A 13,533-nucleotide genomic window follows, 5' to 3' on the forward strand; every position below is an offset into this window, starting at 1 on the left:
GCAGTGAATTGGATATGCAAAGTGGGGAAAGTTGTAGTCCTTAGAGTAGGCTTCCCCTTTGTATTGGTAATGGAAATATGTTGAGGCATTTCTAATACATTCAATGCTTTTTTAAACCAGTTCTCACGTGCACATGGTCTTTTCTTTTAAAATATATCTTCTTGTTCCCAGTCTAGGGAGCAAATCAAAGAGAGCCTGTGGGATGACCATTTTGTAGAATATGGCAGGACTGTGTGTATGTTTCGCACAGAGAAAATCAGAAAACTTGTCGCTATGGGAATTCCTGAATCCTTAAGAGGCAAACTGTGGCTGCTTTTCTCAGGTGGGCATGTTAGAAATGTTGGCTGTAGGCATCATCTGATTCTGGACATGGCAAAATATTTGGGCAAGAAATCTACCAAGGGCAATTAAATGTCCTTTGCATGGAACCTTTAATACTAGTTAAAGAAGAGAGATGATCTGAACTGAACAAATATATGCAAGGAAGTACCCAGGTAGATCTGTAAAAGTTTTGTCTCACGATGATATCATATGATGTGCAGAAGAACCAAAATAATATCTTTGTAATCTATGTAATTTAAAATTAGCATCGTGTTTTCATAAAACAATGTTCATCTTCAAGCAGCAATTAGATTGTAGCATAAATAGTGAGGTAGCCCTAGACAAATCAGATTACTGCAAAATAATGACATCTCAAAGTCGGCAGACCTGCTCCTGCTTCTTGCTGAATGTTGGCATGGCTTACAGAAACTGGAGATGGAAAAAACAACTTATTTCATTGACAGATCTGGCAGAGGCAGAATGTGCCTACAATATGACCTCAAGTTTAGTCCTTAATCCAATATATGGCATATTCAGACATGTGTAAATGTGGAGTGTTTTCTCCTTGAAGGATGTGAACAGTACTGAGTACAGTTCTCCAAGTAACACATGTGGGTGGTGAGGCACTTGAAAGGGGTTTCCTGGAGAAGCTGTAGATGCCCCATCCCTGGAAGTGTTCAAAGCCAGGCTGGATGAGGGTTTGAGCAACCTGGTCTTGTGGAAGGTGTCCCTGGCCACACCATAGGGGGTTGGAATGAGATGATCTTCAAGGTCCCTTCCAACGCAAATGAATACTTTCGGCTGGAGATATCTTTTGCTCAATGAAGATGTTTCAGATGATATAGTGTCATGTAAGCTTTGCTAATACTCATTTTGTTTGCAAGACATGTATTCTGCTAGGACTTTCTCTTTTAGGTCTGGGTATTCACAGACCTTGGGAGAAACCATCTTGCTTATACCCTTTTGAGCAGCAATTACTGCAACATTGTCCTTATCCACTCCCATCTTCCTGTTTCTCCCTTCCTGCTGCCTTCAGACGCTGAGACAGACCTTGCCTTGCATCCTGGGTACTACGTACATTTGGTGGAGGCATCCATGGGCAAGTGCTGTATGGCAACAGAGGAGATTGAGCGTGACCTGCACCGCTCACTGCCTGAGCACCCAGCCTTCCAGAGCGAGACAGGGATAGCGGCCCTGAGGAGGGTGCTCACAGCTTATGCACACAGGAACCCCAAAATAGGATACTGCCAGGTGAGAAATTCCCAGCAGTGTAATGGCCCCTGATTTTTCTTCACCTTCTTCCCACTCTCTGTTATTCTTGTAAGAGTGCTTTTAGTGGAACTTTTGATAAATAATGTCCTTTTAGTTAGGAAAAATACATACTTTTAGATATTAAATGTAATTTTTCCTCAGAAAACAAGTATAGAGGCTCACCAAACAGCTCTGTCCTGACAATAATATTCCTTCAGCATTTTGCAAAATGCATTTAGAATTACAGGAGGAGAAAAATTGTTTCTAATGCTTCTATTTGTTCAAAAGCGCATTTCTTGGACAATACTTGGAAACAGCGCAGGGCAAACTGGCCTGCACAGATGAGATTTATGTAGTGCACTGGGGCAGAGGTTTAATGAATGTGTCTGGCACTTTCTTCCAAAACTGATGATAAATGATGAAAGTACTTTGTCTAGCTGGCCAGGTCCCTGAATTCTGATTAACATCAGACTGGTCCTAATACTGGAATAGAGGCAGTGAAAGCAGCCCCAAAACATCTCGCAGACTTCAGTACTGTGCTTTTCTCCATTGTTTCCTATTGCTCTTATGAAAAACATTATACATAAGCTTGAAAAACCTGTTAAGCCTTTAGGTCGCAATTATGTATTTGCTGTCTATTATCTCTTTTTCTTGCTGGTTTTTTTTTTTTTTTTTAGTTCTTCACATCATGTTAGGCTACTTTTCTTTCTATAAAAATAGCCACTATTGAACTTTTTTCAGTAGGATTTGCTGTCACTAACAAATCCCATTTTCTTCTTTGCCCTTGTAAGTCTATGAATATTTTGACCTCCGTGTTGCTGTTGTATGCCAAAGAGGAAGAAGCCTTTTGGCTGCTGGTTGCTGTGTGTGAGCGAATGCTGCCGGATTACTTCAACCACCGAGTGATAGGTGAGCTCGTGTCCTTCTTGTTTCAGACTGGGAAAGGGCAGCCATATGGCACAGGGGTGGATAAATGCTCGGGGTCAGCTGGGTCCAGATCCCATGGATGAGGAGCTCTGTCTACTTGTGTGGTACTCAGAGACAGCAGCGGTGGCTGCCCAGAGTGCAGCCAGGGCTGGTTTTGGTCTGAAGGGTTTGAGCTGCAAGCTCTATAAATATATGCTCAACTTTACAGTTTGTATTTTTTTCTTTCCTGTTGGTCAGAAGGTGGTGACACTTCTGCTTGTTGTGTAAATAGAAGAGCTTGTGGGTCTTGGCTAGGAGTGTTCAGCGTTAGAGACTCGAGCTGTTTAAGATGAACCTAGGAAAGATCTGCTAGGGCAGCTATTTGTCATCCGACCTGTCTGAATTGCCTGGCTGCTGGAGCAATGCAGGCTTGCATCTACACTAGCCCTTTGTAATGTGGGCTGAAACAAGTGCCTCTGCAGAACGTGCTGTGCACTCTGTGTGCTGTGTCTCCTATATAGTGCAATTATTTTTAAAATTGTTGTGCAAACTGCCTAATGCACAGAAAGAGAGGGGGCTGAGCCGTATTTGTTCTTTGCAGTCACTTCCATCCCTTACAGAAATGCTAACCTTAGTCCTTAGCTACAGCATCTGCTGTCACGCCATCGCTGTGGCAAACGGAGGGACCAGGGTCACATGTGAAGAGGTGGAGAATAGGAGGAAATCCCTGGCAATAGTGGTTCTGGGAGATAGAAATGGTCTGGGCACTTTTGTGCTGCCTAGGGGTGGAAGGAGACACCTGAGAAGATTTCCAGTCCTTTCCTTGAAGGATGGGGTTGTCATAGCTCCCCCCTGACACTGTGTCACTGCACAGTTTCTGTCTTACCACTGAACTGGCAAGAAGGTAAGTTAAAGCTGAGCTATTCCATAGTTAGCTGGATGCTTAGCATGTTTTGTGGTGCTTTGAATGCTATTGGTGTTTTCAGCTAGTGGACTGGGCATTGTAATTGTCCCACTTGTCAGAATTTTTCTTCTTGTCTCCAAACATTACTTTAAACTGCTATTTTGATAACTGACTTCCATGTTTGTCTGTCTGCTTCCTTGATTAAAGGAGGAACACAGCTTTATCTTACTTGTGCATTTCTAGATATCATCAGCACGCTTTGGGTTACTCATAACTTTGATGCTTGCTGGGTTATTGCCCTTAAGTAGCTTTCTCCACCCAACCTAATGAGTTGTCTCACTTGGCCATATCCCTGTCTTGAGTTGTACTTAATTTGGGATTTGTATCTTGCCTGTCATTTGCCACGGCTACAGCTTACACAGTTTAAGTGCTGAGAGTTGTGATTGTCCTGTTTCTCTGTTTTCCTGCCCTCTGTACCCCAAGGAAAGAGTATTGTTTCTCTCTACTGCCATGGCTCACCACAGTGTGAAGAGCCAGGAGCTTCAGCTTGGAAGTTGCCCCCCTCTCCCTGGCTGAGCGACACTGGTGCAGTTTTGCAGCACGGTTGCTTCACTGAGCACTTATTTCTACAGCTCTGCTTTATCCTAGAACTTAACATGCCCAAATTGGTTGTACTGATCTTCTGCACCCTGCCCCTCCTCTGGTTCCTGTTGCTTGAGTTAGTGTTCTTGGCTCTGCATTTCAGTTGACCTTCTTTTTTTAATTTGCAGCTAGCTCTTGTCTAAACTTTGTATTGTTTCTTCCTGCATAACACTTCCAAGACCCAACTTTTCCTCTTTGTCTGCCCTGCCAACACTGTTGTCCAAATTTTGATCTCTCTATAACTTTGGTGATCTCTGACCTTGCTACCCGTCACTGTGCTTTTCCTCTTCAGTGTCAGCCAGTAATCTCTACAGTCAAAACAGCTACTGAATTAATGACCTTGGTTATAACAGGCCTTCTTAGCTCCATTTTGTCTCAGACATTTTCTTTATGACTTTCAAAATCTTGTATTTATTTATATGTGTGTTTATTTAGTTATAATTTTTGCTTTCAAAACTTAGGCAATTCAGTCCTTCTCAACCTTTTTACTTTCATCCCACGAGCATCTCCCTCCTTCAGCCTTGCCAGCTATGACTCCTCTGTCCTTTCACAAGCTTTTTCATTATTTCACTGCTTGCAAATGGGAAAAGCCTGCTTGCAAATGGGAAAATTCCTCCTTCAGGAATTCCCTCTCTCCTTCTCCTTTTTGCAATGCATAGAGGAAATTATAGGCATACAGCTGCAGGATAGAAACAAGCTGTATTTGGGTCAAGAGTGGTGGCAAGGGTCAGGCATATCCTGTTCTCAGTTACCATGACTTTTCCATCCCCTCTATAAACCAGCAGGCCATCTTACCCCACTTTACCTAATGGAGTGTCATCATCTTGAAACTGTAATTCTTGAAACACTGAAAACCTTATTTAATTTCTCTGATTTGCCTTTTCAGTCTGGAAGATGTCATTTATCTTGCATCTCAGGTCATAATTTTTCAAATAGATGCCCTGGTATTTTCCTATCTTGTCATGGTCTATGCTGTAATACAGATTCAGTTGCTCAGATTTCACATTTTCTGGGAAATGAAATGAAAATATGGACAGAAAAGTCCGTTTGAATACATCTGCTTGACTTTCATCTACAGTGTCAACACTTATTATAAGAACATCTGTGAAAGATCTGGGCAGCATTGCATGTTCCTTTTAAATCTCTGGTTTTGCCAGTGCTGTCTCTGAATCTGGAATGATCTATTTATATGTCTTGCCTATCTGTCTCTGGCTTCCTTCAAATACCTCTAAAACCAGCTCTGTTTTTTGTGTCTGTGTTAACCATGGCTATTAAATTGTTTGCATTAAAAGCTTATTAAAAAAATGCAAACAAAAATTGCCCGCTGTTGAGTAACTCCAGTCTGTTTTCCTCCTCTGTTTTCTTCGATCTTATGGAAGGCTTTTTCTTCAAAGCATCATGCTTGATGTGTTTCTCAAAAGCTTTTTACATGTCCAGGGGCTTTTATTTTTGATTTGTGGTGCTGTAATGTTTGTTCAGTTACCAGCAGAAGCTCCTTGTGGCTTAATGTGAAAGGTTCTAAGACAGAGAAATGTCATAGCTATTTTTTTTCCGCAGTTATTTGGATGCAAAGCCAAAAGATGCTGGCTCTCTGCCACAAATTGTCCAGGTTGTCTTCTTCTTTTGGACTACAGAAGTTCTGAGTGATGGGGATATATATGTCTCAGCAATTAAAAATGTCTCCTGATATTAGCAGAATATGGACTATAAGAAAGAAATGAAATAATTTGAAAGACAAAATAATTGAAAAGCTAACTGCATTTTGTATTCAGGAATATTTTTAATTCATAGTGTCTTTGGTCAGTGCCCTTGTGTGGCAGATTTGGTTTGTAGACACAGTCCACTTCAGTGAGAAGAAACTATATCGATTCTATAATAGTTGCTAACCAAGCAGAACTGAGCTAGTAGCTAAACCAGAGCCCAGATCTGCTCCTTTTGGAAAGACTGGCTGGGACAGTTAGGAAATCTTTTATCTGGGCATTGCAGAAATCTTTTGTTCTTTATGTGTAGGTATGTATGCTTGTAAGTATGTATTTGTATCTGTGCATGTACTTAAGATGTAAATATTATTCTTCCTGCTTGATGTGTGTAGTCACATCTGGATTTCCATCTTATATTTTCTCACTTAGAGCAAAATCTTTGCTGCCCACTTGCTTGAGTACATACATTGGAGAGGAGTGTGTATTGTCTTATTTTTACAGCATATATCCCAAGTGGAACAGTAAAATGCTTTAAGATTGCTTTTAATTAGCACTTAATTATTATGTGCTCTTGTGGCCAAAACCAACAGCTGCTGCTATTGCTATTTCATTGCACCCTAAAGGCACCTAGGAGAATTAACACACTTTTTGCAGAAATTTGTACAGTAAGGATTACAGACACAAGGGCTGGGCTGAGATCACAGCAGGAGGATAATGGCATTTTTCATTGGAGATGTGTGTGCATCTTGCCAGTTTTAATTTTAGGAAAGTTTTGCAGTTAGTAGTTGACAGCAATGATTAGTTTTAAAAATACTTTTTCCTGTGTCAGTCCTGGCTAATACTATTCCTTTATGACTTGTAGGTGCTCAGGTAGACCAATCAGTGTTTGAAGAGCTTATAAAAGAGCAGCTTCCAGAACTGGCTGAACATATGAAGGATCTGACAGCCCTAGCTTCCATCTCTCTTTCCTGGTTCCTTACCCTTTTCCTCAGCATCATGCCCCTGGAAAGTGCTGTGAATGTTGTGGACTGCTTCTTCTATGATGGCATCAAAGCCATTTTCCAGCTGGGCTTGGCCATACTGGAAGCCAACGCTGTGGATCTGTGTAACAGCAAGGATGATGGGCAGGCCCTGATGATCCTGAGCAGGTATGGCCGCACAGGAGTTCTCCTTCCACTGCAGGCTGCTCTGCCCTTAAACAAAGGCGTTGCTCGGTAGGCACCAGGGACCCTCTGTGTCACCCTGCTGCTGCTGCTTTCGCAGTTTAAACAATGGGTTTTGTACATTGGACGAGATGTCCTGTGAAATTTCCTGGCAGAGCCGAGACATGCATCGCCTGCGTCAATGTGCAATATTTACTGCTGCTCTTCGTGCCTTCCCTAGACTGACGGGCTTCCTGCTCCAGACTTCAAGGAGACAGAAGTTTTCTTCCTTGGGCAGCATTTAGACATTTGGCTGGCTTGCTATTCCTCAGATGAGTAATCACAAAGGCATTTTTGAAAAGTTTAGATTGCCCAAAACCCAGGTTATTTCTAAGTCTGAGCCATGAGCATTATTTGCTTATTTGAATTGAGAAAAGCACAGTGCAATGGGATCTGTGTTCTTATATATTTCCTCCAGATTTTTAGAGCATGTCAAAAATGAGGAAAGCCCTCTGCCACCTATTGGTAATCACCATGCATTCTTCAGTGATGACCAGGAACCCTCTCCAGTGACTGAAATAGCAAACCTGATTCATGACTCCTATGAGGTAAAATAATTCCCTATATCTATGCGTCAGTTAAGTTAGAATTTTCAAGGAGGTTAAATTCAGCTTGGATGCTTTGAAAGTTAATGCACATGTTTACAGATTCTTTGTCTAAAGCGCTCACATGCACAAAACTAGGTGTAATATGAATACCTAGATCAGTTAGAGACTGGGTATGCTTTTTCTTCAAGGTCTCACTGTACTTTAAAAGCTGTATTTCTAATTAATGAAAAACACAAATATCATAAAATATGACACAAATAATAAACTTCTGTTCCTCTCTCACAGAAGTTTGGAGACCACTCTGTGGAACAGATAGAGCACATGCGCTACAAACACCGAATCCGTGTCCTGCAGAGCCACGAAGATACAACCAAGCAAAATGTGGTGAGCAGGGGATTATTTTGACTAAGGTAGCTCATAATTGCTTCTCTGGAGGCACATGGGTTTAGTTTTTAAAAAGGTGCCGTCGGGTCTTGAAACAGGGAAAAATCATCGCTGACTCTGCAAAAAGCTCTTTCCTGGGATGCTAATGGTTTTTCTTTTGCAGCCACGTGCATTATATTTTAGGGTGGCTTTAAAGTTACGAACAACTGCAGGACAATCCAGCCCAGCACCTTGTCTGTGACTGTGGCCAGCCCTCGGCAGATGCCTGGGGAAGAGTGTGAGGAGAGACAGCACCATGCAATGCTTCCCTGCCCTCTGTGACCTGTAGCTTAGGGACTTCCTGTCTTTGTTTCTAATAGCCCTTGGGGGATTTCTCTTTTCATGGACCTGTCCAACTGGTGAACCTAAAGAAGGGGGAAACACTGCAAAGATTTTTTAGTACTGCGGTTTTCAGCTGTACTACGTAAGTACAGCTCGTGGGTCTGCCCATGTCAGTGATGGCACTAACATGATTTTCTTTCTTTTTAAGCTCCGAGTTGTCATCCCAGATGTTTCAATTCTTCCTGAAGATTTAGAGGAACTGTATGACTTGTTCAAGGTTGGTCTCCCTGAAAAGCAGGGAATGCACCTCATTGAGGCTTTTTTAGATGTAACTTCCAGCTGTTGCTTTGCAGTGCAGCCCTGACCTCCCATCCCCTGCCTGGGCTGTGCTCTTTGGGTGGGATCTTGCCATTTTTTCCTTTCTGTGGTTGCACATTAGCTAAAGAGGAATAGTAATGTACTGATTTTTCAGAGAACTGCTGCAGTTTCCCTTCTAACTTTCAGCTTGGAAATGGTCCCTGACAAGTTAGGTTCTGTTAACTTTCACATGCAGGATAAATTAAATAATATGTAGCTCTACTCACTGGTAGCTTGGCTGTGCTTTTAAATCCCGTTCTCTTAATGCTCTTTAAGGGCAGACTCTCTTTTCCATGGGGGAGAAACTCTGCAACCTTGTGTCCTTGCCATTTGGTCCCAATTTTCTAATAGTTGGGAGGTTTTTTTGGTTTTGGGTTTTTTTTTTTGTTTTTTTCGGGTTTTTTTGTTTGTTTTGGTTTTGTTTGTTTTGTTTTGTTTTTTACTAAAAGCTCTTTCAGTTCCTTTCTGTCAAGCTGGTATTTGACAAAACTTACAATAAAATTGGAGGCAGGGACATCTAAGCTTATACAACTATACTTGATTTAGAGGTCCAAGCTTGTAATTATTTCCCTTAATGGACCATTTCTTCTGTGTATTGTCCATAGCCATAAATATTGAGAATATAACTGTGATATGTTGTTAGTGTTACACAGCTCTGTCGCCAAGAACAGCTATATCCTGTCTCCATTAGTGGTTGTAAGATGATGCTGCTGGGGCTTGTTCTTCAGTGCTTCCCTCCTGCTCCTCTCTGCTGGCTTTGACCTTTGACTAGCTCGCTCCCCTATTTCACTTTTTGTTAGTGGTTTGTTTTTTGTTATTTCCCTTGCTCCCTCAGGGACAGCTTGCTTTTTTAGGAGTCTTTGTTTTGCGTGTCCCTCAGGGAAGACTAATAGCTACAGAATCCAAATGGAAAGATCTGAGAGAGAATAAATGAGCATGTCAAGCCTATGCTTACTCTGAAGTTTTTGTACCTTTGGCTGGTAAGGGACATCCTGGATCAGATGTGGTTAAATGGAGTTTCAGTAGCCCACAGTGAATTTTTGTCAAGAATCTGCCCAGTCTCCCTTCATATGTATTGACTATCCATTGGAAATTGTGAGAGTGGCTCGCCACTCTGATGATAGATTTGCTTTTTCACACAGGAATGGCCTTGGTATCGCTATGACAACGTGCACAGAGCAAATTTCGAGCACGTTACAGCATAGTTTGATATGAATGCCTTTCTCTGTTGGTTGTGCTCTGTCCTGCTGCACCCTGCAACAACTGCTCTCGTGTCTCCCATTTCTCCTAGAGGGAACATCTGATAAGGTGCTACTGGGAAACGACGAGCGCGGTGTCGGAGCGCCACGACCCCAGCCGGCCGTACGCCGAGCAGTACCGCATCGACGCCCAGCAGTTCGCCAGCCTCTACAGGCTGCTCTCGCCCTGGACCTGCGGGGAGCACACTGACCTCCTCGCCCACAGGACCTTCCGCCTCCTGGATGAGAACATGGACAGGCTCATCGAGTTCAAGGGGCTTGCCAGCTGCTTGGGTACCAGCTCACTGCGGGCTGGCCGGGGGGCAGAGCGGGGGTTGGCATGTGGGGGAAACAGCAGTGTTAAAATGCCTTGTAACTGGAAGGGGACGATGGTTTCTAGGACTTGCAGTTGACCTTATCAGTGACTTTTACTGATTTTTTTGTGTCCTAATCACCTGAAGTCGATTTGATTAAAAGACAACCTAGGGACATGATGGAATATTGTATTGTAACATTTGATTTCTCAGACAAAAGTAATTTTATTGCAAATCTTGTATGAATTAAAAATTACACTTGGGTCTGCACAGGATGCTAGGCAATCCTCTCTACCCAGTTGTTGCTCTGAGTATACCTCTGAAATCTCAGTGTACCTCTTTGAAACTGCTTCTTGAAGACTTAGCCTTACACAGCTGCCTGCTGCCTGCCTTACATGTTGGCAGTAAGCAGAACAAAAAGTCTGGCCAGCAGTGACTGAGGGCTGTGCTAGGGTTGGTCTTGAGGCCACCAGCTGTCCTAATAGGTGAGACTGCATGTCCAAAACCTGGCTGAAGAGAAAGTGTCATATCTCAACTGTCGCTTGACCACAAGAGGAAAAAACTGAATCAATGTTCAAAGCTTCAGTAAAAATCTGTGATTTTGTATTCTTGCCACTTACTATTTTTAGATTTTTTTTTAATGTGAACACTAAGGCACTTACTATTCTCTTTTTAATTTAATTTTGATTCTTAGAAGGATACAACTTACAAGTTCTCCCCAGTATTTGAGTGCATTTGAAGGTTTAGAATCTAATTTTTACTGGTCATTGAAAATGTGAATTATATTATATGTGAAATAGTTATCTCATTTGGGCTTTCTCTACAGAACAGCAGTAAGGGCTGAAGGAGGGAAATACTAAGAATATGATGTCACCAGGTATCTGTCTCTCCCCTCTCACATTTCTGTAAATCTGTGGCAGCAAACTAAATCTAGCGTTTAGTAGATTCCCTGCCATCCTCCTTGATAGTTTTAAATGATGCTGAAGCTCCACAGGGCTAGGTGCTCCCAGTCTACAAGAACAAAGACCAAAACAGATGGATGTCACCTGCTGTTTCTCACTGACAGGCACAACTTAAAGTAATACACTGACTGTATGTTTATTGTCCATGTAAACAATTATCCTTTGTGCACAGGAGAGATGCCTGATTTATTTTAAACTGTGGAAGTAAATGCTCTGGGTTCACTTCCTTCTGTTTTTTTTTTCCTTGCAGATGTTATGTATAATGGCGAAATGAATGAAAAGATAAAGTTACTATATAAGCTGCATATCCCACCAGGTAAGAAATCTGAAAAGGAATTATTATCTCAGTTTCCAAAAAAAATCTCTTGCTTTTGGTAAAAAGCTGCTGAATGAAGAACCCCATCTTGCTTCCTTCGAACTGGGAGCATATAGGATGTGCATTTGTAGTTACGCTCACTGCGTTTTACAAATTACTCCATTAATTACAAATTGAACCTTTTGGGATGAAATGTATAGATCACAATGTCAAAGCTCACACATCTGCTATATTCAGAGCCCTTTTGCAGCCCATTATATGGTTACTTCCAGACAGAATGCGAATTAATGTTTTTGAATGGCTTGTAGTCCATGTACAGTAGACATCTTATATATCTTGATCCAGTTTTGATTAGGTGAAAAAGTTCTGTGGTAGTTTCTCTGTGCAAAGTTTTTAATTAAATGTGCAGTTTTTGGCAAGCTTCCAATTACACCACCAGTCTTACAGTAACATAATTTTACAGTATGATTTAATGAGGTACCTGAAAGTATTTACAAAACATCTTTGCATGATTACTGTGCTTTCTTCAAATATGTAAAATTTAGAAAAACAAATAATCATCATGCAGAATTCAAAGGATTAAATTTGTCACATTTTTTTGATAGCTCTCACAGAAAATGAACGAGACAGCCAGTCACCATTAAAGAATCCTTTGCTGTCAACATCAAGACCACTGGTCATTGGAAAGTCAAAAGGTATGTCCAGAATGGTTCTCTAATGCATGTGCATATGAGATAACAGACTTTCCACTTGTGATCCTACCATATTATCTCTGCTCTCTGGGGTTTATTTTGAAATGTAGATTTACTCCAGTGACTTGAAAATGAATTCTCCTTTTTATGTCTGCTCAAAAAAAGGTGATACAGTCGATTACCAAAAGCAGTTGAAGCAGATGCTGAAGGATCTAGCCAAAGAAAAGGATACTAAAACTGAAAAGGAATTGCCAAAAATGAGCCAGGTATGTACCTTAGAGGCTGTACTCTGTTTTTAAAGATGTACTTAAAATGAAATGACCGAATACAACAGTTTGGCTCTTTCTCATAATGTGTGACTTCAACCTGAACTTAGATTCAGTCCCTCGGGCATCGAGGATTGGGATCCTCTGATCCAGGGAGGTGTTTAAAAATACTTTCAGCTACCTTCCTAGCAGCTCCCTCTGCTCAGACTGGCTGGTGATTAGAATTTCAGATTCACCCTCACCTGCTGCAGAACATGCAAGCAAACAGCTTTATGCAGTCTAGAAAAAGCCCTCCTCCTCCTAAGCCAAAGAATTCCCAGGAATGCATGTTGTGGTTCCATATTCCTGTATCTCCTCTGCACCAAACCAGTAACTTCTTAGTCCACCACCACCTGGAACTTGCCACGTCTTAAACCAAACACTGACTAGAACTGCAGGAAAACAGCTGATGGCTGTCACGATCTTACCATCTGTTTCTAATGCCAGCAGCTGTGTTGTTGGCAAAAGGAAATCTACTGGAGGGAAAAGAGCCCCCTATCAATAAAACAAATGTATAGACATGCAAAGAAAGATGGCACTGCCCCCAGAATCCCTTCTATGCTCATATTGCTAAATAAAGTTTTAGATGGGTGGCATGTACCTAACCCGTAAGCTCTGCAGGCACTCACCATCTCACAAAGGCATCATTTCACCAAGGGCTCACAACTTGCCTAATAGGATATATGGAAATTCCTCTTCAGCCTGATAATCATCTGCAGTGGGTGAGCAGGGGAGAGACAGAAAGGGGCTGGGCAGAGAAGATCTCCAAATTTTTTTAGAAGAGCTGGGAGAAGAGAGGAGAGAAATAGCAGAAGGGAAGTTGCCTGCAGGCCTGTGGATGGCTTTGGTTGTAAGTCACTGTGTGTAGCAGCCACTAGTAAGGGATTATCCCTTGCCGTTAGATCATCTGGCAGGTCCTGATTTCCTTCATCTGGGCATCAAAATACTTCACTGCTCTCTTCCAGTTTTGCTTTCAGCACAAGGTTTCCTAACACCATTGGGGGTTGAAATCACTTCACTAACATTTTTTTTAAAGGAGGCAGAAGTTATATAAGAGCATATAAATGTTCCACCATTCCACCTGCCTCTGCACTGCTGTGCCCACCTGACTCTTGCAGTGATCCTTAGCGTGGCTGCTCAGGACTTTGATGTTGGCTTTTCATCCTTCAC

At 41.9% G+C, this 13,533-nt stretch overlaps 1 protein-coding gene across 2 annotated transcripts in view; it reads left to right on the top strand.

Moving 5' to 3' along the window:
- The window catches only part of TBC1D8 (TBC1 domain family member 8), a 50,655-nt gene that overhangs the window by 36,153 nt on the left and 969 nt on the right, over positions 1 to 13,533 (top strand). For both annotated transcript variants that reach the window (XM_085054700.1, XM_085054709.1), the window contains exons 9-19: positions 172 to 322; positions 1,358 to 1,572; positions 2,364 to 2,481; positions 6,587 to 6,872; positions 7,345 to 7,474; positions 7,760 to 7,858; positions 8,388 to 8,456; positions 9,828 to 10,068; positions 11,301 to 11,366; positions 11,972 to 12,061; positions 12,224 to 12,324. In XM_085054700.1, coding sequence (XP_084910826.1) covers positions 172 to 322; positions 1,358 to 1,572; positions 2,364 to 2,481; positions 6,587 to 6,872; positions 7,345 to 7,474; positions 7,760 to 7,858; positions 8,388 to 8,456; positions 9,828 to 10,068; positions 11,301 to 11,366; positions 11,972 to 12,061; positions 12,224 to 12,324 — 1,566 coding nt within the window. The remainder of the gene's footprint in view (positions 1 to 171; positions 323 to 1,357; positions 1,573 to 2,363; positions 2,482 to 6,586; positions 6,873 to 7,344; positions 7,475 to 7,759; positions 7,859 to 8,387; positions 8,457 to 9,827; positions 10,069 to 11,300; positions 11,367 to 11,971; positions 12,062 to 12,223; positions 12,325 to 13,533) is intronic.

The sequence above is a fragment of the Lichenostomus cassidix genome, chromosome 1, assembly GCF_008360975.1.
Source record: "Lichenostomus cassidix isolate B80296 chromosome 1, HeHo_3.0, whole genome shotgun sequence".
Classification (NCBI taxonomy): domain Eukaryota; kingdom Metazoa; phylum Chordata; class Aves; order Passeriformes; family Meliphagidae; genus Lichenostomus; species Lichenostomus cassidix.